At 47.8% G+C, this 22,441-nt stretch overlaps 1 protein-coding gene across 3 annotated transcripts in view; it reads right to left on the bottom strand.

Annotated features, from left to right (window-relative positions):
* Nucleotides 1-40: 40 nt before the first annotated feature.
* Nucleotides 41-22,441, bottom strand: part of PLEKHA2 (pleckstrin homology domain containing A2) — a 56,908-nt gene continuing 34,507 nt past the window's right edge. For all 3 annotated transcript variants that reach the window (XM_012763004.3, XM_012763005.3, XM_075997200.1), the window contains 8 exons: nt 21,481-21,578; nt 19,192-19,332; nt 18,522-18,671; nt 18,140-18,208; nt 17,315-17,385; nt 14,436-14,499; nt 5,189-5,266; nt 41-4,422 (listed from right to left, as the gene is read on the bottom strand). In XM_012763004.3, coding sequence (XP_012618458.1) covers nt 4,060-4,422; nt 5,189-5,266; nt 14,436-14,499; nt 17,315-17,385; nt 18,140-18,208; nt 18,522-18,671; nt 19,192-19,332; nt 21,481-21,578 — 1,034 coding nt within the window. In that variant the 3' untranslated portion in view covers nt 41-4,059. The remainder of the gene's footprint in view (nt 4,423-5,188; nt 5,267-14,435; nt 14,500-17,314; nt 17,386-18,139; nt 18,209-18,521; nt 18,672-19,191; nt 19,333-21,480; nt 21,579-22,441) is intronic.

Below are 22,441 nucleotides of genomic sequence, written 5' to 3' on the forward strand. Positions count from 1 at the left end.
CGCGGGGCCGGAAGGTCAGCGCCAGGAAAACGCAGCCGCATTTCAGCAGTTCACATGGTTTTATTACAAAACAAGCAACCAAACAGTTTTAGAAAATTATTTTTTCGCTACAAACCAATTAGGAGATCACGTGAAAGGAGAAGCGTAACGGTTTCCATGCGCTCAGCTCGGCGCTGCCAGCGGGCACCCTGCACGGCTGAGACACAAGGCTTCAAAACACTCATCATGCCGCTCAGTAATAAGCAGAGGGGGGAGAGGTCGAACGGGGTGTTTTTGCCAAACATTCGCTTTATTTGATCTCTACCTAGCAGGAATGACCGCAACTGACTGTGCAGGCAATAACAGAGAGAGGAAAAGGGACTCAGGGAAACAAAAAAACAACCAGAAAAAAAAAAAAGGATGTTGGCAGACAAGATTTAATAAACCTGTCCATTTCTGACATGTTCAGAGCTTATTAACAAAGCCGGCTTGGGCAACTCAATTTCCAAAATGGAGTTACCTTCCTATGCCTTTTTTATCTGGTGAGCACTGAAAACCAATCTATCAAATCCCACTGCTCAACTACTGAAACGGCTGTTTATTTATGGGGTCCTTTCAGCCCCTAACAGGGCAGAAAGGAAATAAAAAAACAAACTTCTGCTTCAGAGTTGAGGAAAAAGCTGGACCTTAACACTATTTTCTTTTTCTTGGTAGGTCAGAATTCTATGAAGAAATAGATGTGTAATTCCAACAGTTTGACCTGGGTTCAATCTCCACCATGTATGCCCCGGTGTCATTATGTGGTCTCACAATACAAAAGGCCAAACTCTTTTTACTAACCCTGAGCTGACAGTTGAGTAAGCAAGTCCATCAAAGCTTTCAAGAATAATGGACGGTAAGTAGTTGAGCTGCAGAGATGACCACCTGACATGCTGTTCCACCTGACATGCTGTTCCAGGTAGTGGAAAGCCTTACTCCAAAGCCTTATTGTGGAAAGAGCACAACTCAGGGAAGGTCTTTATTCCACAGAGAAAATGTAGTACCTTTTTCAGTTTCTTTTCTTAAAAACTCAGATTTATTCCAGAGCCTATGTACTTAACCACAAACCTGTACTGCATCCCGACCCTATTTTGTCCATTTGGTTCCATTTTATACATGTAAAAGTAAATGCTTTGGTCAAATATGCACCATTTTGGGTTCACATTAAAAGATTATGGTGTGAAACTGGCTAGAAGGTAAGAAATACGGACAGAAAAGGAATTCTGAAATTCGATTTGGGAATGAGAATGCTTTTTGTTCTCATTGAAGATATTTAGACTTATCTGATATTGGAACTACATGAACATTCTAAGTTGGAATTCACAAGTATTTGCTAATTAGAGTCCTTGTCCCTTTATCAAGATAATACAATCTACTTTATAAGTGTGTTTCACACATTCTCAAAAGAGTACTTGCTGAATAAGAAACATAATCAGCTTATTATAATGGCCAATTAATTAGCAGTAGTAATCTAGCAGAGAGTTTATAAAAGAGAGCAAGAAATGGGTAGATTGTCACAATTTAAACACCAGAAAATGACATCTTTTCCGTGACTCTGGAAATGTTTAAAGAGATGTCAGGGTGCAGGCCAGTGGCACAATGGATGCCGTGTCTCACTACAGATCAAAAGAGATCTCAAAGGTTCCTAATTGATTTTCATTAGTTCTATATCACATATTTTACCCTTTCTTTGGCCAAAGAATTTTCTTGAGGAAAATCTGAAGATGAAACCAGAGGTTAGGAGCTAAAAGAATTTGGAATGGCCTCTTGAAAGCAGGCTACTTAAAGTATGCTGTAATCCCGATCACTCATAAATAATAATTTTTTTGTTGTTGTTTTGTTTTTGAGACAGAGTCTCGCTTTGTTGCCCAGGCTAGAGTGAGTGCCGTGGCGGCAGCCTCGCTCACAGCAACCTCAAACTCCTGGGCTCAAGCGATCCTCCTGCCTCAGCCTCCCGCGAGTAGCTGGGACTACAGGCATGCGCCACCATGCCCGGCTAGTTTTTTCTATATATATTAGTTGGCCAATTAATTTCTTTCTATTAATAGTAGAGACGGGGTCTTGCTCTTGCTCAGGCTGGTTTCGAACTCCTGACCTCGAGCAATCTGACCACCTCGGCCTCCCAGAGTGCTCAGATTACAGGCGTGAGCCACCGCGACTGGCCTAAAATTCTTAAATGAAAGATTTCTGGGGACAAAAGTACACCAGAATTTACAGAAGAGGTGTGGGTAGGAGAGAGAGAAAGGAGGAGAGATCCAGTTGTAGATTTCTTTTTTTATACCAGAACCAATAGGCCAAACTGAAGGATAGCTGCAATGCAGTACAGTGAGAAAAAATTCTCAGTGTGACAGAGACTTCAGGGAAACTACACTGCCTTAAAGAAACATGATTCCTCTTAAGTCACTAAGGATGTTCTCATCAAGTGTTTTCACCTCTGCATTAGATTTGGACATAAGAAGGGGTGGGGATTTACTTAGGTCAAAATGCTTCTTTTAGTCTCTTCCCCTAGTCACTCATTTTTATTTTTAAAATATAATTAATTGATCTACCTGATAAAAGTTAAAGACAGAAATGAGCCAAGTGCTCTCTTCCTTTAGGGGAACCTAATAAGCTCTCGGTGGCAATTCACCACATAAATTGGATGGACAAATTCTCCCAGGCACACTTTTTGTCAAATGGAAGAAGGTATGCCCCAAAATGTGGGTGGGAAACCCATCTTCTATGCCCTTCTAAGACGTCTCTAGCCAGCAACTCCTAACTTCTCTAAATCAATGTTTCTATGCCCAGTTTCTATTTCATTAAAAACGTAAATATCTCAAGACTGTCTTTGTATCTCTTCCCTGTTAAGTACATGGAACCTCATCATATTAAAGGGATTGATCATGCAAGTACACAAAGTTTCACTCAGAGGGCAACACAAGGAATACAAAGAAAGTGAGTCTGCCAGGGGCATACAACACACAGCACTTAAATTCAGCCTAATGCCAGCCCGTTCAAAAGGAGCCGTGAAGCAAGGATTCGAGATACTCCTCTTTGCCAAAACAGAACTTTTCTCCTGTCTGGAAAACACGAATCACAAAAGCTTAGCTGGATGAACCAGAATCCATCTCATGTTCAGCACCTACTTTAAAGCTCACCTAAACCTTTGAAAGAGACTGATCTAACACACATGTGAATCATCATTGATCAGCCTCCACGCATCCCAAATAATGCCATATCAAGGGAAATGTCTGTTCTGTACTCGATGGTCATGACATTTAACACTGATAAACCCACCCCTTGGGGTCTGATACAGAAACCGGGTGGGCAGGTCTGCCGCCCACGTCTCTAGGATCTGGGGTCGAAGGCAGCCAGAGGAGAGCGAGAGTAATTCCCAAAACTCACTGATGTGCTGTTGGTATAGCTGGATTATCCCCGTTCCTCACAAGAGCTCCTGCATGCTCTCCTACGATGAGTCAGTCCCCAGCGCTCCTGTCCCGGCAGGCACTGAGGGCTGCCCTCCAGGCCCCGCATCCCGACACCTCTGTCTCCCAGTCCAGCCCTCCCACTTCACAAGCCTCAGTCAACAAACAGGAATAGGATAAAACCAGATCAGTGGGCTAAGATGTGTGCCTGGACCAAAAACAAAACGAAGAAACTAAGACAAGGATAAGGAAATAAATCCTGGTAGGGGTGAAACAGGACTCCCGGCCTCCTCTGGAGAAGAGTTGCTGAAATAACCCCTCGCCAGGAAGACCTTGGGATAGTCAAGCAAGAGTTTACGACGTACTCTTGTTTATGGAGTGAAGAGTAAACACTCTCCGCTGAGTCTGCCTACAGGTCTAACCTAGTACTTTCCCAGAATTAAATACACTGCACTAATATTACCAAAAAAAAAAAAAAAAAAAAAAAGGCCAGCTGGATGGGCCCCTCCATCCCACAGAGCATCCACAGGAGTGTGAATGACATAAAGGCCTGTGACTGTCCTCCAGCAAGGGGGGAAACTGAGTCACGGCCTCCTCCTCTCAAGTCCTCTCTCTCCCTCCCATGGCACATGCACCATCACACATCAGAGGTCCGTATGTTTTCGTCGTCAAGGCTGAACACAAAAGCTTTCTCCTTGGGGTGCTGGGGCTCCGATCTGTGCCTCATCCGGGAAGGCGGCAAGGCCCCGGCGGCGCTGCTCTCCCCGAGTCGGGGCGCGAACAAGGTGTCCTCTGGAGTCTCCTCAGCGGGAAGCAGCTTTTCCCTGGCCTGAGGAACAGGCGTCCAGGGCTGCCAGGAGGAGGCCACAGAGGGGGCTTTGCAGAGGGCTTTCTTCTCCTCCACCGGGGGCCGCCCCCTGCACAAGAACGAGTTGGGCCCGCCCGAGAGACTGGAGCTTCCAGGTCGAGTCAAAGAAATGGATCTAGAAAAGGACATTTCCTACAAAAAAATCAAAGGGGGGAAGAAGAAGACGGAGGCGAGTTAGGGCTTTTCCTGACAACGTTTATCCCAAAGTCCCCGGAAGAGCACCCACCCCAGACCACCCCCTCACAGGTCCAGAAACACCGGTCTACGAAAATCAAATAGAGGCCGGACGCCTTGGCTCACGCCTAGCTCACTGGGAGGCCGAGGCGGGCGGATTGCTCGAGGTCAGGAGTTAGAATCCAGCCTGAGCAAGAGCAACACCCCGTCTCTACTATAAATAGAAAGAAATTAATTGGCCAACTAATATATATAGAAAAAATTAGCCGGGCATGGTGGCACATGCCTGTAGTCCCAGCTACTCGGGAGGCTGAGGCAGGAGGATCGCTTGAGCCCAGGAGTCTGAGGTTGCTGTGAGCTAGGCTGATGCCACGGCACTCACTCTAGCCTGGGCAACAAGCGAGACTCTGTCTCAAAAAAAAAAAAATCAAATACAGTCAATGGCATTCACCCCAGGTTTGTCGAGGTCTGCCCGGCAGGGAGACTTGCAGGATGTATCACATATTCCATTCCTCTATCCAACCCTACCTCACCTCCTCCAACAACCAAAAGAAGAAAAAGAAAAATCTGTACCCAAATTAGTAGAAAGAGAAAAACAAGATAGCCTGGGCTTCAGCTGCGTTTAGGGACTGGGCCGCATGCTTACATCACCAAATAAAACACGCTTACTCAAGGAGAATTCGTCTCTAAGTTGACACTGTGTGACAGAAAGGAAATGACTTACTCTGGGGTGGCACTTGAGGGCCTGAACAGCTGCCCCAATCTCCTTAATCCAGCTGTGCATGTCTTCTGGACTGTCCGCCTGCAAAACATCCACAGCACTTACAGAGATGTTTTGGACACTATGATTTCAGCTTTCAAGTCTCTGACTCAATTTTAAGTTCATAAAAGTCACACCACTAGAGGTGGAAAGGATCTCAGAAATCATCTAGCCTGGGAGCTTTCGGACTTTTGAGGACATTTTTTTCCTGCAGTATTTTATTTGACACCCAACAAACAAAACCATTCAAGTGGAGCTGCTCTGTGGGGGAGGGGAGAGCTCAGAGCCCCGTCCCCTGCTGAAGCCCCTCACTCCCTCCAGAAAGCAACTGACCTGGTCTCGCTCCCAGTTATACAGAAAAGGAAAATGAGGCCCAGAAAGCCGGAGCTCAAGGTTGGTTGAGATTCCCCCCCACCCACCCCAACTCCCAATGTGGTCACGTCTTTCCCACTACAACTATCTGAACAGAATCCTCCCACTTTCAGTTCTAGCCCGTGAAAACCAAATCTGTGTGCGGATCCTCCAAGATATGTATTATCCTTTGTATTATCTCCAGAAACGGAGCTTTTCTCAAAGCACTAGCTATCTGACAATCTCCATCCAGGCCTGAGGAGTTGCTGCATGCTTAACAAGATGTAGGGCAAAGCTAAGGAGTTTTAAAAGTGTATTATTTCCCCCCTCCCCCCAGAAACAACCTACCAACCCAGAAGGGGGCAGCAGCAGCTCTGCAAAGAAAGGGAAGAAAAACCAAGCCGCCCGGCTGCTGCAGGTGGAGCCTCTTCCGTGCTTTCTTCGTCATAGGGGTTGAGTTCAGCGACTGCGTCAGGTGCCAGGCACAGAGACCCGGACCGAGACTTGAAAGCTGAATCCCAGACCTCCATTAATACACATTTGTCACCCCCCTCTGTGCCCCTGCTAATAGTCCCACCCAAATACACAAACATGCACGCGTGTGCAGATCTATGTGCAGACACCACACACCAGCCCCCAAAGTTCTCCGCATCTTCCACTCACACTCCCCGCCCCCAAAATGACTCCTTTTTTCTTTGCATTCTGTCAGGTTAAAACACAAGCAGTTAAAAAATTTCTCAAATTTGCATCCGTACCCCTCCCTTCCTGTCACCCCCAAACAAACCCTCCTTGGCAAGAGACACAGGCAGGAGACACTTGCATGGGAAGTGGTTTCATAAGGCGAACACCTCTCTAACATGTGCCGCGCCTGCACATTTACTTGCTCTCTCTCTCTCTCTCTCTCTCTCACCCCTTGACTTTTCCCAGTTATTTAACAATCTGGTGGTTTCCCAAGAAAAAGATAAATGCATCCGTCTGTGGTCCAAAAGACATAACCAGGGTAAGGGCTCCAAGGTCCTTCCAGAAGGTTCTTTAACTAACGTCAGGGCTGGCCTGTTCTGCAAGTATAACTATTGAGAGAATTAAATGAGCTCAACTAGTTAAAGGTGTCTAAATAGTGTCTGACACAAAGAAGGGGGTCTGTACACATTAGATATTATTGCTGTCGGTTTTATCATGTGAGGGAAGCGAATGAAGCTTTAGATCCCACCATCACAGACATGCGCATTGCTCTCTCCCTGAGACTTTTTTCCAGTTTCCTCTTCTTCAGTCTGCAGATAATTCCTACCTCCAAGGATCAAATTATCAGGATCAAATAATATCACATATTTGGAGGGGAGGGGAGAAAAGGTTATTTTGAATTTGAATGAGATGGAGGTAACTGTCCATTAGGAGAAAAACATTCATTGGAGGTTGCCCTCCTGGGGAAACAGACGGTGGTTTGGGAGTGGCATGGTAGAACAGAGAGGGAGTGATGGAGACGCGGGCTGAGGAAGAAACGGTCTCCCGGGTCACGTGGGAGAGCTGACATTTCTATTCAACAGACTGGAACACCCAACGATGACAATCCAATAACCAGTTTCCAGGCGTGGAAAACCATTTCTGGACTCCTTCCTCTGCTCCGGCAAAATGCCTCCCACCATGTCAAATGCTACCCCCCACGCCCCCACCCCAGGCCAGGGCCACCTACCTGGCTTTGCTTTGAGGCGGTACTTCACCCGCAAACGCACATCCCCTCCAGGTACCATCACACAATAAGCCTAGGTGTCTTAGCAAGAAATCACGGCATCATAGGAAACTAGGAGTCACCCGGTTGAACATCTCAGGACTCAAGTGCAAGAATCACAATGTACACTGTTATTCCTGGCTGACGACCAGATACAATTTGCTGACTTTTTTCCCCTTTTCCCATTTGTCAGTAATAAGGGCTCATTAAGGACAATATAGAAAACACTGAAAATGAAAAGCTAAAATCACCTGAAAACCCTCACAAAATCCTAAAGATAACCACTGACAGCAAATCCAGTCCTTTTGCTATTCATTTTTCTTTGTTTTCCTAAATAAAAAGATACATTATATCTTTATTTGTTCAGTAAGTATTTTTCCATGTTATCAGATATCTTTGTAAACATTATAAGAGGATCCAAGTAGATATACTGTGGTTTACTCATCCAATCCTCTAAAATACATTTAAACTGTGTCCAGTTCTCCTCTTATATAAATAATGCTGCTACTGACATCTTTGTGCAAAAGCTTTTTTCATATTTAGGATTCCTCAGCTCCCAGAGAAATTACTAAATTAAAGAGTACACACTGTTTTACAGGTTTTGTTATATCTGGCCAGAGAGATTTGTGGCCAACAATATAGGCTTCATTTACCCATAAGATTTTTCTTACATTGCTAGAATTAAATAATTTTTTAAATCTTTGCTAATAAGATAGGCAAAATAATTAAATCACTTTCGTAAAACATTTAGTAATTAATAAAGATGGAAATTGTTTACTAGTATGTTTTCTCCCTAAATCTCTTATTCCCTCTTAAGGGCATTTTTCAGTCAGATAACCTAAGCAGTAAGTCAGCCATAAAGATAAATGCTATCTTCTAATAAACATTATTTTATTTTTAAAAATGTATTTATTCATTTACTTTTAGAAACAGGGTCTCATTCTGTCACTCAGGCTAGAGTGCAGTGACATGATCGTAGCTCACTGAAGCCTCCAACTCCTGCACTCAAGCTATCCTCCCACCTCAGCCTCCAGAGTAGCTGGGATCACAGACACACCCGGCTAATTTTTAAATTTTTTTGCAGAGACAGGGTCTTGCCTATGCTGCCCAGGTTGGTCTTGAACTCCTGGCCTCAAGCAATCCTCCCACTTCAACTTCCCAAAGTGCTGGGATTACAGGTGTGAGCCACCACACCTGGCCTATTTTAAAATAAATAGAAAAGCAAGTATTGCAATTGATTCCATATGGGAAGAAATAGAATATTATTTTATTAAGATAACAATTATAATCTCTATTCTGTGTTTCCCCGAGAAGAATATCTACCCATAAAATAAGCCCTAGCATGATTTCTAAGCATTTGCGCAATATAAGCCCTACCCCAAAATAAGCATGGCTACGCAGCGTATCTGCACAACCATGGTAAAGAAGACGAGCAGCCTTTCTCATCTGCCCCATGAGAGCTCTACTGCTCAACATGAGAGATTGTGGCCAATGTCTAAAGGAAATAGAGTCTCAAGAAATTCAGGATGGAATTTGGGGTTTGGAGAGTTATGATGATACTCCAGAAGACAACTTAACTCATTGAATAAATGTAGATTGTTGTACCATACTTAAAAAAAATAATTCATCCCCTGAAAATAAGCCCTACGATATCTTCTTGAGGAAAAATAAATATAAGACCCTGTCTTATTTTCGGGGAAACATGGTAGTAGTTTAAAGGACTGCAATCCATGGGTAACAGAAATTTAATGAAACTCCAAACACTGTATGCCAAAGTAGTGGTGTATGTATATGCCTTTTATGGAAAGCCTGTGCTCCACTTTCATCAAAATCTCAAAAATATCTTAAAACTACATCACAAGGTAGCTTCGTGAACCAGAGGTGAAAAACAACCAAAGTCCACCCATCCTGTGATGTATTACTTGCTTTAAAATTCAGTAGAACAAAAAGGGAAGCACGAGCTCATACCTTCATCTCTTACCAGTGTGCTCATGTGTCTGCACTTATTTCTAGTTATTGGCTCAAAGAAAAAAAAGTAGAGTTTCTGTCCTTGGGGGGGGGGGTTGAGGTGAGAGGGACAAGAGGTATTAAAATGAGTCACTGCAGCCCACAGTCTTTGTGCAGTTCAATGATATTTTATTGAGTATTTGCTATGTGCCCAGCACTATAATAGATGCAATGAATTCATTTGAAACAATGAATTCTAGAGGCCATCAGTAAAAGGCATCCAGTGGTCTGCCTCTGACTACGGCCACTGCCCCTGCCCAGAATTTTTAGGCAGCTCCTCCTTCATTCTATTCCCAACCTCCGCGGCCCTTCCCTTCTTTTCCAACAGAGGATTACCTCTGCCCTCTGCCTAAGAACCAATCCCACCTTTAGACACAGCCCGCCATATCTGATTGTGCAGACTGTACACTGCACAGTTCTAGGTGTTATCATTCACCTTGTAGTCTAAATTAAATGGCAAGTATCCAAAGAGTTCTAGCCCAACACTCTGCAACTCACTTCTGAGTCCACTTATCGCTACTCTTGTCCTGACATGGCACCCCAGTCTGACAATTGGATTTATGCCAAGCTACCAAAACTACCAAAAGCTACCAAAGCTACCATTTGCACTACCATTTGCACTACCTTTCTCATTTCCAATAGCTAATATTCCCCTTGATAAACTACCTAGTACTCCTGACCCTCTGGGACTGGAAAACGGGGAAATGGTGACTCCTGCTTGCCTTGCAGCCCATGCCTGAAATATCATTTTGAACCCATGCCCAGAACTGAGAACTGTCTACCTGTCATCAAGCCCGTTGCTTTTCTGCTTGCTAAGATATGTGATTATTGCCAGATCCTGGATCTTGGTCAGCATGACCCATGTGCCAAGACTCCCAGTTACCCCCAGTTGGTCTTCCCTGATGGAGGCAGACTTATCAGGTTGTCTGTGGCCACACCCTCTAAAGCTTTGGGTTCTGGACTAAGTTGTTCTTAAGTAATGCAAGTGAACAAGTCTTGCTTCAGCACCTGGTACCTCCCAGTTGGCTCCATAATTTACTGGCTTTATGATCTTGGACAAATAATTGACCTCCAGAGACTTCATTTTCTTGCATGTAAAGTGGACATGACTTCAGAGACTGCTGAGAATTAAGTGATATGCTGCCTACAAGTTGCTTGGCCCTATGCTTGGCACATCTAAGAGTCCATTTTTATTAACAAAAAGACTATTATAGTGTGAGAGATCACAGGGTGCAAATTATACATAAATGTGGCATGGAAGTTAAATGACTAACACCTAAGTAGTTAGAGGCCAGTCCAAGTCTTTCTCTTCTGTCCAAAGAGCTGTTTTCTCCACCTAGCTCTGCCCTGCTCTCAGGTCTAGTTCCTAGACAGGGAACAGTTCTCTCTGGCAGATTTACTGAGCATAACCTTAGGAAGCAGGTCAGAACACCACTTTGGCACGGTGGGTAAAGCTGCTGGCATCTTGGCACCAAACTGTACAAGTAGTCATATTCTTTCAGCTTTTGCATGAAACATGATTTTTTACTTGGAACAAATGACGGACACACAAACTATCAAACACACTAAGATTAAGTATTTGGCAGACTTTATCGCAAAACTGAATGATACGGGCCTGTAAGGTCAAGGAAAAATCATCATTTTAAGCTTTCAAAGCAAAAATTAGAATTTCAGAAAACTTTTATCTGCCTCCATGAGCTTAACAGCTTTCCATACTTAAAGAATTTGCTAATATCAATCATGATGCTATTAATGAATGTGATTTTTTTTTCTATATTACATAACAAACTGTGTCAACATTTCGAAAGTCTGCATAACTCAGTGAGACCACTATTTTCCACATGACCAATGGATGCTGTTACAAAATCACCACGGATAAAATCATCTATTTAAAGTGCAAAACTGACCACTGGAGTTTAGTGTTACGAGTATGAAAGTTTATGGATGTGGTCTCGGATTCTAAATTGTACTGAAATGTTAAGAAATTACTATTTGTCAAATTTTGGTATAAAATCTAAGAATATCCACAATTGCCTAAAAAGGCTATTAAAAATATTCTCTTTTTTTCCAAATACATTTCTATGGGAGGCCAGACTTTCTCCACATTCTTTGATCAAAACAACACATGGCCACAGATGGATACAGAAGCTGCTATGAGAATCCTGCTGTCTCCTATTAAGCCAGCCATTAAAGAGATTTGCAAAAACTGGAAAACAATACAACTATTGCTATTTTTTAGAAATATAGTGATTATTCATAAAATATGTTTTTTAAGTTATAATGAGTTTGTCACTGCTGTTTTTAAATGAATTAATAAATATCTTTAATGATTTTTAATCTTACTTTTCCATTCTTTGCAAGCTAGGTGCTATAAACAGACTTGTCCATTCTCTCATTTATTTATTCAGGGTGATGCTAGTGTTCTACTATCTGGAAATGTGGGGAACAGGAGACAGAGGAGGACTGAGGTGATGAGAATCTTCTGGCAAAGGAGCACATACTCATAGAAAATCTTCTTTTGAAGATTCTTTTTGTTGGGTTTTATGTTTCCCAAATCACTACCTTCAAGCCAAAACTCTCTTTCCTTTGAATCCTTAACCAGCATAATCACTCACTGGACAAATTTTTGTTTAGTATCACAACGTGTCAATGAGTATATATAGCCAATGGTCTTGCCCCCTTCCCTGTCCCCCAGGCACCGCCAATTCAGAGCCACCCGTGCTAACCTTGTCTTTCCTCCCAGGGGCTCCCCCCCCTCGGTGCTCCCCACACATGGGGGCCCTGCCAGCCACCCCACCGCCATCTGCACACTGCCCCTGCTTCTCCTCTCTGCCTTCATCCAACCAACTCTCAAGTCCCAGAAAGGCTGACTGTTTAATTTCTCTTAAATTTTCCATTTTTCTCCAACCACCCTAGTTCAGGTTTCCTTTACCTTGTACCTAAACTACTACGACGGCCCTCCAACGGGTCTCTGTCGTCCCGTGTCAGGCTTCTCTCATCTGTCCTCCACGCTGCACCGGGCCGGCAATCTACAGACAGCGCGTCGTTCAAAGGGCTGGGGTAGAAGATAGCCCCCTCCATGTTGCGGAAGAGGAACGCAGGGCTCTGAGAGCTGAATAGCTTGCCCACGTGATATTTTTTTAAAGGCAAAGCCTATCGGGCCACCACCCTCATTTAACCACTAAGGTGCAATCTCTCAGGACAAAACCCAAGCTCTTCCTTCCAGAAGGCCTGCAAGTCTGCACGGCCCCACGGGCCTCGCCGTCCAGCTTCCCCAAATACTCTCTCCACTCCTTTTATCTCTAGCCTGTCCTTTTAAAGGTGCTCTGGGCCACTCTTCTCCCAACTAACTCAGCTCAGGTGTATCTTTGCCCAGGAAACCTGCCCTGGTCCCCTCAGACTGGGTGAGGTGCCCTGCGGACGCCAGCAACCGGGACTCACTCTAATGCTAGCAGCATTTATCACGGCATTTCGTTTTGCTTTGTTTTTTGTTTTGTATTTTCCCAATGCCTTATAGGAGGATTTGCAATACATTTAGATTCTTCTGTCACATTCTGCATTTCACACTGGAGTCACCTAACCTCCAAAATTTTGTTCTCAATTTTCTTTTGAGACAGAGTCTCGCCTTGTTGCCCAGGCTAGAATGAGCGCCGTGGCGTCAGCATGGCTCACAGCAACCTCAAACTCCTGGGCTCAAGCGATCCTCCTGCCTCAGCCTCCCGAGTAGCTGGGACTACAGGCATGCGCCACCACGCCCGGCTAATTTTTTCTATATATATTAGTTGGCCAGTTAATTTCTTTCTATTTATAGTAGAGACGGGGTCTCGCTCTTGCTCAGGCTAGTTTTGAACTCCTGAGCCTTGAGCAATCCGCCAGGCTCGGCCTCCCAGAATGCTAGGACTACAGGTGCGAGCCACCGCGCCCGGCCTGTTCTCACTTTTTATAGCAGGGCTGACTGTGTGCTGTGAAGTTCTGTGCCACACGCCCACCAGCACAATATCATCATACACAACAGTCGCTGCCCTGCAAACACCCCTAGTGCTTCATCTACCCACCCCCCACCCCCCCGCCTCCTCCCACGGTCTTAATGGCAGGTGTCCTTGACAATCTCTCTCAAGTTCAAGATCCATCCTGTTTAACGTGGTGTCCCCAGCCTGAGACACAATGCCCAGCACTCTGAGGATACCCTATAAACATCCGCTGAATGCAAGAACTAGAAACTCTTGCTGCACCTACAGGTTAAACCTCGTCCCCGAATGGCAGCGGTGGCAGTAAGTAAGAAGGTCTAAAGCCGCCCACAGCTGCCCTTTCCACAGCTCCTCAGGGGGAAGGATCCACAACTGGGGCCACTGACCAAGACATGGGGAAGGGGGCCAGCCTCGTTTGGAAGGGAGGCTGCTTACAGCCGTAGTTGGGGCAGAGAAGAAAGGGAGGCGGGAACCCCGAAAAGCTGCAGTTTGGAAGCCTCCCATGCAAACCAACATCAGTTTCACCGCAGAAATGCAGCGGGTGAGTCCAGGCACTGGCTGTGGACGGCCACGCAGGCTGGTGGGGGTGAGGGACTCAGCCCTGAGAGGCTAGGGCCTGCTTGGAAATCTGCCTCTCTGGCTCCGATGACTTAGAAGGAGCTGGGAGAACTCCAAAGCCGTGGGTGGAGGGGGAGAGGCTCCTGCTAAGGGAAGCACCAGGGCCCAAACAATGGCTTTCTCTGTGCAGCTGGGCCGTGCACCTGGTGCCCGCACAGGGCCCTCTGCGCTTCTGTCCTTCCGCACACAGCGATGTCCATACACAGAGGAGACTTATAAATACCCGCCAAAGGAGAAGTGAAATCGCTGACCGGTTCTCCTTTTCTCTGCTTAGTTGGAGCCCAGCGACTGAGAGCAGCCGGCACAAATGCACATTGCCCAGCACAGCGGCTCACCTGCTCTTACCATTTTATGGTTGGGAAGTTTTTGGCAAACATCCTGTTTAGAATAAAATGGGACCCAGACTGACTATCGGGGCTAAATTTACTGCCTGGAAACTTCGAGCAAAAGAAAAGAGAGAAAGGCAAGGCAAGGGCGAGGCCTGTTAGCACGCCCTTCACAGAAAGGGAATGCCAAAGTCTTCTCTGAGTGAGTGCTTTACCTGTACGTAGAAGGTCCTGGAACTTGTTATGATTTCAAACAGGTTGTCCCTCATTAAGAGATCACTAGACAGAGAAAGAGAAAGAAAGTTACCGGGCATGCTGGCATACACACTGAAGATCTGATTTGTCCTGAGTCAAAGCACCAGTGCCCGGCACCATAAAACAATTGGGGGGGTGGGGGGAGTCTCAGGCCATCCCTCCTCCACTCCACGGGGTTCCTCCGCAGTTCCAACGAGACAAAGCCCCTTTCCCTCCAACACCTCCTGCCTAATATCCTCCACTGCCCACCCCTCACCCCCACGCCCACCTCCTACAGCTTTCTTTCCCTCCTCCCTTCGTTCTTTCGAGCCTGAGGTACGTGAAGTGCTTTTGTATGACGCAGTGTTCCGAGTGCTGTTTTGCACACTGTCTCATCCGGTCTTCACAACCGCCCAGCGAGGCACTGGAGACGTCCCCCCATTTTATGGACAAGGACACCCAGGCTCAGCGAGCCTAAAGGAGTTGTCCTTGGTGCGGGAGATTTGAACCCAGGTCTGACTCCAGAGTCTACGGTTTTTTACTTAGGCCGCTGCCACACGCCCCTCCTAAGGGAGCCAGCTCTCCCCTTCCAAAACCGTCCTCCACCCAAGCAGCAGCAGCAGCCCCATCGCTTCCCCGGGGTTCCTGCCCTTTGCTTCATGGTGCTAGGCCTGCAACAGGAGGCGCTACAGAGGGCAAAGGCAAGTGGGAGCAGCAAGGTGCTTCCACCTGGGTGTGGGCTGTAGAAGAGAGATCCTGACTTCCGCGAGGAAGAAGGCAAGAAGTCACCGGTACTCAGTGGCAAACCTCAAATCAGCCAAAATTATTTTACAGCGTTAAACACCTGCTGCACATATCTAGCCACCGTGGAGAATATAGAAGAACTAAGAGATCTAATTGCTACCCAATAAGAGAACATAAGGAAGCGACATTATATCACTGGATGTTAGAGCATGTGTTCTACGGCAAGCGTTAGAATAATTCCAAAAAAGGGACTGATCGCAGGACTGATCATTGGCTTCATGAATGGAAATTTGGAAGGAAATGGCAGGAGCTTGGCCAGTGCCACGGGACCCGGGCTAAGGAGGTGCATGAGACTAATGACCCCACTGGGAGGAACAAGACGCTGGCGGCCAGACAGACCTGGGGCCGAACCCTGACTCTGCTTAGGGAAAAGGTATTTAGGGAAAGTTTTAAAGACTCTGTGAGCTTTGGTAACCCCAAGTGCAGAATGGAGACGAGAGGAACTCCTTTATCAGGCTGGGTGGCCGTCAACTAAGGCCTCCGGTGTAATGCATACCACGGGGAACAGTCACTTGAAACACATTTCAACAACTGTTGTTACTTCCTGAGTTTCTGAATAAAAAAGGCTCTTCTTTCCGGCTAAAATGTTTTAACCTTTCAAACTACTCATGCATATCCAGCAAAACCACATAATCGGCTACTGAGGAGGTGAAAGCAAAGCAGGTAGGAAAGCCCCACTGCTTTCACATCTACTTCTCAGGCTGCCTGGTGCCTTTCGGTTCAATTCAACTCAATTGAACAAATGTTCACTGATCACCCAGACCGTCCTGGACCCTCCCACCGGGTTCCGGAGAGGCCAGTCTCATGGGCCTAGAAACTGCAGAGCCCTCAGGACCTCCTTCCCTGCTGATCTTAACCCCCTTACTTCTTTTACTGAGACTCTGGCAGAATTAGAGATTTAAGGAACGTTTGAAGCACTCTTAGGAGTAAACCCCACCTTGGTTTCCTAAGCTGTGCCCACTTGCCCAGGTGGTCACACCTCTGCATGGGCCCTCCAGGGTCAGGAACCACCAAAGATCCCCAAGGGTCTACTTCATGCCCCATCTTTCCTCTGCCCATTGCTACCTCTGGAGTGACACTTCTGGAACTTCCATATCTATAGCCACTCTGATGAATTATAAATTGTCATTGGAAACCTCCCCAGTCTTCTATGCTTGGCCACTGCCATTTGTAAGATGCCGTAGAGTGCTTCTGCCCCCATTTCCTTGGGTCCTACAGCACATTGTTTTCATGCAAGATCGCACCATGCCGTCTTGAGAGTCCCATGCCTGCTGCTAATAGCTTCCCTGATTTTGCACATCCATGGGATGGAGGGACCCAAACACACAGTCCCTAAAGACTGCAGATCGGTGCCAAGGAGGGGATTTCTAGATGCCCAAATACCCTTGGGGTCTCTAAACGTTAGTTCTAGGGGCATCTGTTTTTGGTGCTGGATCTGGGAGATCCCTTGCCAAGTCCCAAACTCATCCTGAGCGCCGTGGCACCCGGAAGATAATCCTTTCCTAGTGGAAAGAGGAACTCATTACAAGTCCTTGTTCTTCCTGCCCAGTTGGGAGTAACGGAGGTGGCGTGAATCAGCCTCGTGTTAACGGGACATCAGGGTCAGAAGGAAGAGAAAGGCTCAACAGTTCCAGGAAGAGGCACTGGCACAAGCAGTGACCCGACCACAAGTACTGAAGTCAGAGACCCAAAGGCACAGTCCGTCCTCCGGGCCCCAGTTCTCCTGGAGCCTGGCCACGTAATTCTCACACCTGGGAAGCAGCTGAGCTCCACTCCCTCCTTTCTTTCTATACTCTTTCTTTTTCTCCACCAGAAATCACTATGTAGGCTCCTCTCCTGAGGAGGTAGAGGAAGGCAATGTGACGAGGGTAAGCCTGCCCAGTGTGACCTCGTCACTGGGCCAGCCTGGATGCAGCGAGTCGGCCATAAGACGTCAGGCTCCTGCCCCTGGCTCTCAGAAGCAGATTCTTGCATGGAGCTCCAGAAGGGTTGTGAGTGGGAATTTAAGAGGACAAATGGAGGCTCTGATCATAAGAGAAACAGCAGGGACAATTACCCAGACTTGACCAGACATTCGTGGGTCTTGAGAACGTCCTTGAGAAATATAGTACGCAGTGGTTCCCGGTCCTGGTGGGAAAATGGAAAAACAGGTAAGTGAGCTGCTTGCATGATACTATGACCCAGACCAGATGAACAAGGCCCCTGCCCCAGAGATGGCTGGTTGGCTCAAAGCATGAACAAGCAACCTGGTCTCAAAATCATCATCAAGAGAAAAAGAAATTCTTTTATTTTTTATTTTTATTTTTTTGAGAAAGAGTCTCGCTTTGTCGCCCAGGCTAGAGTGAGTGCCGTGGCGTCAGCCTAGCTCACAGCAACCTCAATCTCCTGGGCTCAAGCGATCCTTCTGCCTCAGCCTCCCGAGTAGCTGGGACTACAGGCATGCGCCACCTCGCCCGGCTAATTTTTTTCTATTATATATTAGTTGGCCAATTAATTTCTTTCTATTTACAGTAGAGACGGGGTCTCACTCTTGCTCAGGCTGGTTTCGAACTCCTGACCTGGAGCAATCCTCCCGCCTCTGCCTCCCAGAGTGCTGGGATTACGGGCGAGAGCCACTTTTTTCTCGGCCGCACCCGGCCGAGAAAAAAGAAATTCTAAGAAGAAAACGCTCCATGCCTGTGACCACACGGCAGCTCACTGCAGTGGGGACGTTTTAACATCCCTGTCACGATGCGCACACGGGAAGAACAGGGAGAAGACAGAGGTGCCTCTGAAGCCCGTGTGTACCCACGTCTCTACCCGTGCACCCTGCTGTGGCGGTGCACGCGTGTGCCTCGCAGCTCCCACAACCCCATGGAAGGGCCCTGAAGCGACTACGCACCTGCTCACACTTGAAGTAGCAGATGGTAAAGTCATCGAGTGCAAAGAAGCGGCGTTTCCAGCTCTTCCGCTGCCATGAGAGATAAAGAGCAGGTCATCAGGGAGAGCCCCAGCCTGTGGAGGGCGTTCTAACGGGAAGCCGCGCCCGGGGACCCAGCCCCAGGGAAGTCAGGCTCCCACGGGCGGGAGGGGCAAAGGCTCTTCTTCACAGCAGCGCAGCAGGGCCTCAGACGGGAAGGGCCGGCCAGTGGCTGGTCCCAAAACCTCAGGGTTGGAGGTGGAGGCTCCCCGCTATCAAGCTCTTCTCCCCTCTGCTCCAGCCACACCCACTGGCTCCCAGGAGCCCCCCAGAACCCCACCCCCGCCCCTGCGCGCACACTCACCACGTTCCCTTGCTTCACACAGTAGCCGCTCTTGATGAGGGGGGGCCCTGCGGAAGCCCGGCTGCCCGACGTGGGGATGTAACTCTGGGACCTCCGGAGGATGGCGTGGGAGCCCGGCTCACTCCCCTCCTGCCCGTCCCCGCCGCCGTTCTGCAAGGAACCAACCAGCGTCAGGTGAGCGCCTCCCTCCACCCTCCACACAGCCCCAGCCCTGCCACCTCCCTCCACGCAATCTCTTGCCTCTTCCCCACTCTGTCAGAGAAGAAACAAACAGGAAAACCGACCTTCTGTGCTCCCACCAGGCACGCTGCGGGGTGCTTCCCCAGACAAGGCTCAGGGAGGTCGGGCAGACCCAGGAGGAGGACAAGGGCAGAGAATGCAAAGAAGGACCCAGACAGGAGGACGGACACTGGGCTTCTTTCCAGTCTCTCCGGCCTTGCTTGGGTCTATTTCCCACTTGGGTTCTGCAAGTGCTCATCTCCTGCATCTGGTGCAATTTCTGCACTGCGGTGACTCAGCCCGCCCCACCCCTGCCCCGTATTCTCCTGATGAGCCCACCTGCACTAGCTCCCCCGCTCCCACCCAGCCTCCTCCCTGCCCAGTCCCTTGTGCGCACCACGGGCAGCCCCATACCCTCCCGCTCCCCGGCAGCCCCAGCCAGGCCCCACACCTGGTTGATGGGTGTGTGGACCACCACTCCTCCGATGATCTCCGTCCTGTAGGCCACCTGTGGCTTCTTCTCCAGGGCTGGAGGAGCCGCTAGGCTTTTGAGAACTTCTGTAGCCAGGGGTAGGCTCCCAGCTTTGGGTACCTGGGAAGAATGGCAGCGTGCTCAACAGGGAACAGAAAGCTTAGGAAAAGCAGAGAGCCAAAGCCATGAGAACAGCTAATGTACCGAGTTACAGTCAGACTCCCTTCTCCACAGCCCTCCCATCCACCCACATCCAAACACAAGAACTTGGCTGGCAACCCACTCCCCACACACAGATATACACGGACTCCACGAGTTTACTGAGCACTTACTATGAGCCAGCCCTTCCCTGGTTAGAAACCAGATAAAACATCAAACAAAATAGACAAGGGTCTTGCCCTCACTGTGCTTACCCGCCAGGCAGGGAGAGTGACCAAAAACCATGTACGTGTAGCAAAACAAACAATCAGGTTACTTACAAATGGTGGCGAGTGGCACAAAGAAACTATATGGGATTTGGAATCAACCCAAGTGCCCGTCAACGAATGAGCAGATAAAGGGAGTGTCGTACATACACACCATGGAATATGCCACAACCACAAACAGAATGAAATCCTGCCCTCTGTAACAACAAGGATGGAACTGGAGGACATTATGTTAGTGAAATAAGCCAAGCAAAGAAAGACCCACCTCACACGTTCTCACGCATATGTGGGAGCTAAATATTGAAAACAAATGATTTCATGAAGACAGAGAGTAGAGTGATGGTTACCAGAGGCTGGGGAGGCTGGCGGGGAGGAGGGGATAAAGTGGAGATGGTTAATGGGTGCAAAGATAGTTAGATAGTTAGATAGAATGAACAATGTTTGCAGCACAACAAAATGACTATGATCAACAATAAGGTAGAGATACTTTAAAATAACTAAAAGAGGCCAGGTGCAGTGGCTCACACCTGTAATCCTAGCACTCTGGGAGGCTGAATCACTTGAGCTCAGGAGTTCGAGACCAGCCTGAGCAAGAGTGACACCCCACTGCTACAACAAATAGAAAAACTGGCTGGGCATGGTGGCGCATGCCTGTAGTCCCAGCTACTCGGGAGGCTGAGGCAGGAGGATCGCTTGAACCCAGGAGTTTGAGGTTGCTGTGAGCTATGATGACACCACTATACCCTAGCCAGGGCGACAGAGTGAGACTCTGTCTCAAAAAAAAAAAAAAAAAAAAAGGGAATCAAGTATTAGACACTAAAAGAAATGGAACAGTAGAGAATGCTAAAGGGTGAAGACACCCAACATGAATGAAGAAAACCTTTATTAAAACCAGCACCCAAGCACACAGGTTGGCATGAGTGAGCATGCTAGCAACCATCTTGCTTCCTCCTGCCTGCCATTAGGCTTTCTTTTCACAGGCCTATCAAGGTTTATCAGAATGACAAGCTAACAAACAAAACTGCTGAGATGACTGAGTTGTACTTGGTGTGGGTTAGTACACTGGCATATCCACACAAATGCAGGACAGGTGAGGAGGTTTCTTCCATTCATTTATTCACAAGAACTCTGGGGTACCTGAGAGACTGATTTACCCCAGTGCAGAGCTGATATTACCAGAAGTCCCTCAAATGTGAGCGTTTCTGGCTATGTAACATAGAAACTCAAACTTTTGGGTGTACAAACCACGGACCATAAGCTGAGAGTCTGCCTTTCTTACTGATGGAAGGTTGACCTTATTCTAAAACATACAGTTTTCCTTCTCCTTCCCTCCTTATCCTTTCCCTGTTCTTTTTCTGTATTTCTGTGTGTCTAGGCTAAGGAAGAAGAGAGGAGTTCTTCACCAGCCGAGTCAAAGAGAACGAGGGTCCTTCCAGAACAGTTTCAAGCCAGGCCGGCAGACGGTTCGGACTGGCCCCGCAAGCAGCCTCCGAAAGCAAGCAGAGTATCCAGGACACAGTGCTGACTCCCCCTCATAAACGTTTCCCTTCCACTCAGCAATCCATTTTCCAACCCTCCCACGCTCTGAATCACATCCCAGAACCACCGAGCCACGATGCCGGCGCCCTGCCAGGAAGCATGAAGGGGACGCTCCAGAAACTGCCCCCCTGAACTCGACTCAGACTCAGACTCCGGGTTTCCCCTCGTGGTCGGTCAGCCCAGGTTCGGGAAGAGGCCCAGAGCACCGGGTCTGCGCTGCCGTCAGAGCTTTCCCCCGACCCCAGACACGTGCCGGGAAGGGGCACGTCTGCCACCCCCAGGAAGGAGCAGGAACCGTACGTACGGTGATCTTGCTGGCTTGGTTCAGGGCTTCCACCCAGTCCTTCAGATCTTTCTGGTCGTTGGCTTGAAGAAAATATCTCTGAGACAGGGCATTGATAACTGCAAAAAAAGCCACGGAGAAGAAGGGGAGATGCTCAGGTTAGAATGCAAGCAACTCTCAACAAGGGTCCACACACAGGTAGCAAAAGACACACGGATGCACGACGCAGAAATCTCCCGCGGTGCTGAGTCAGCTGAGTGGACATCTAGGAAGCGGCAGGTCACACCTGCCGGCTCTCCCTCCCGCCCGCAGAAACGAGACCAGCCCACTGGCCACAGGATGACACTGGACACCAGCGGCAGCCTTCCTGCGCGGTTCTGTGGCGCGTGCTGACAGGGTCACAGGCGTGCTGGCACGCGGGGTTCCGTCCCACAGAAGCGACTGGCCCGGCTTGGGAGACGGAACGAAGCTCGCCTGAGACAGAATTTGTGACTTCGGCCTCACGGCCAACCTGTTCTTTCCTCCGAGCACCCCACCGGGCCAACAATGTACTTCTAGGTTTATTATTATAATAATATATATTTTTTAAATAAATATAATGACTACAAAATCTGAGAGTCATTTCTGAGCTCAGCCACGATGTTTGAAAGAAATGGGAGAATGACAGCACCAAAGAAGTCTGAACCAATCGGAAGCGGGGAGAGAGAGCAGTCGAAGAGACTATTTTATTCTTGCGTAAGCCGGAACTGTAGGAGGTGGGCTTCGAGGGGTTAAGACAAAGAATTCACCAGTTCTTTCATTCGTTCAACAAACGTTTATAGAGCGCCCACTACGCACCAGGAGCCAGCGTAAGTGCTGAGGATGCCACATGACAAAGCAGGGGAATATCCCTGCCTTCGTGAAGGTTTCCTGCAGAACCACTCTAGACATGCAACAGAAACTACTTGTGAGCATTTGCTCTTAGGGCTTAGGACAGTTCTGA

This window comes from Microcebus murinus, chromosome 24 (assembly GCF_040939455.1).
Source record: "Microcebus murinus isolate Inina chromosome 24, M.murinus_Inina_mat1.0, whole genome shotgun sequence".
NCBI lineage: Eukaryota > Metazoa > Chordata > Mammalia > Primates > Cheirogaleidae > Microcebus > Microcebus murinus.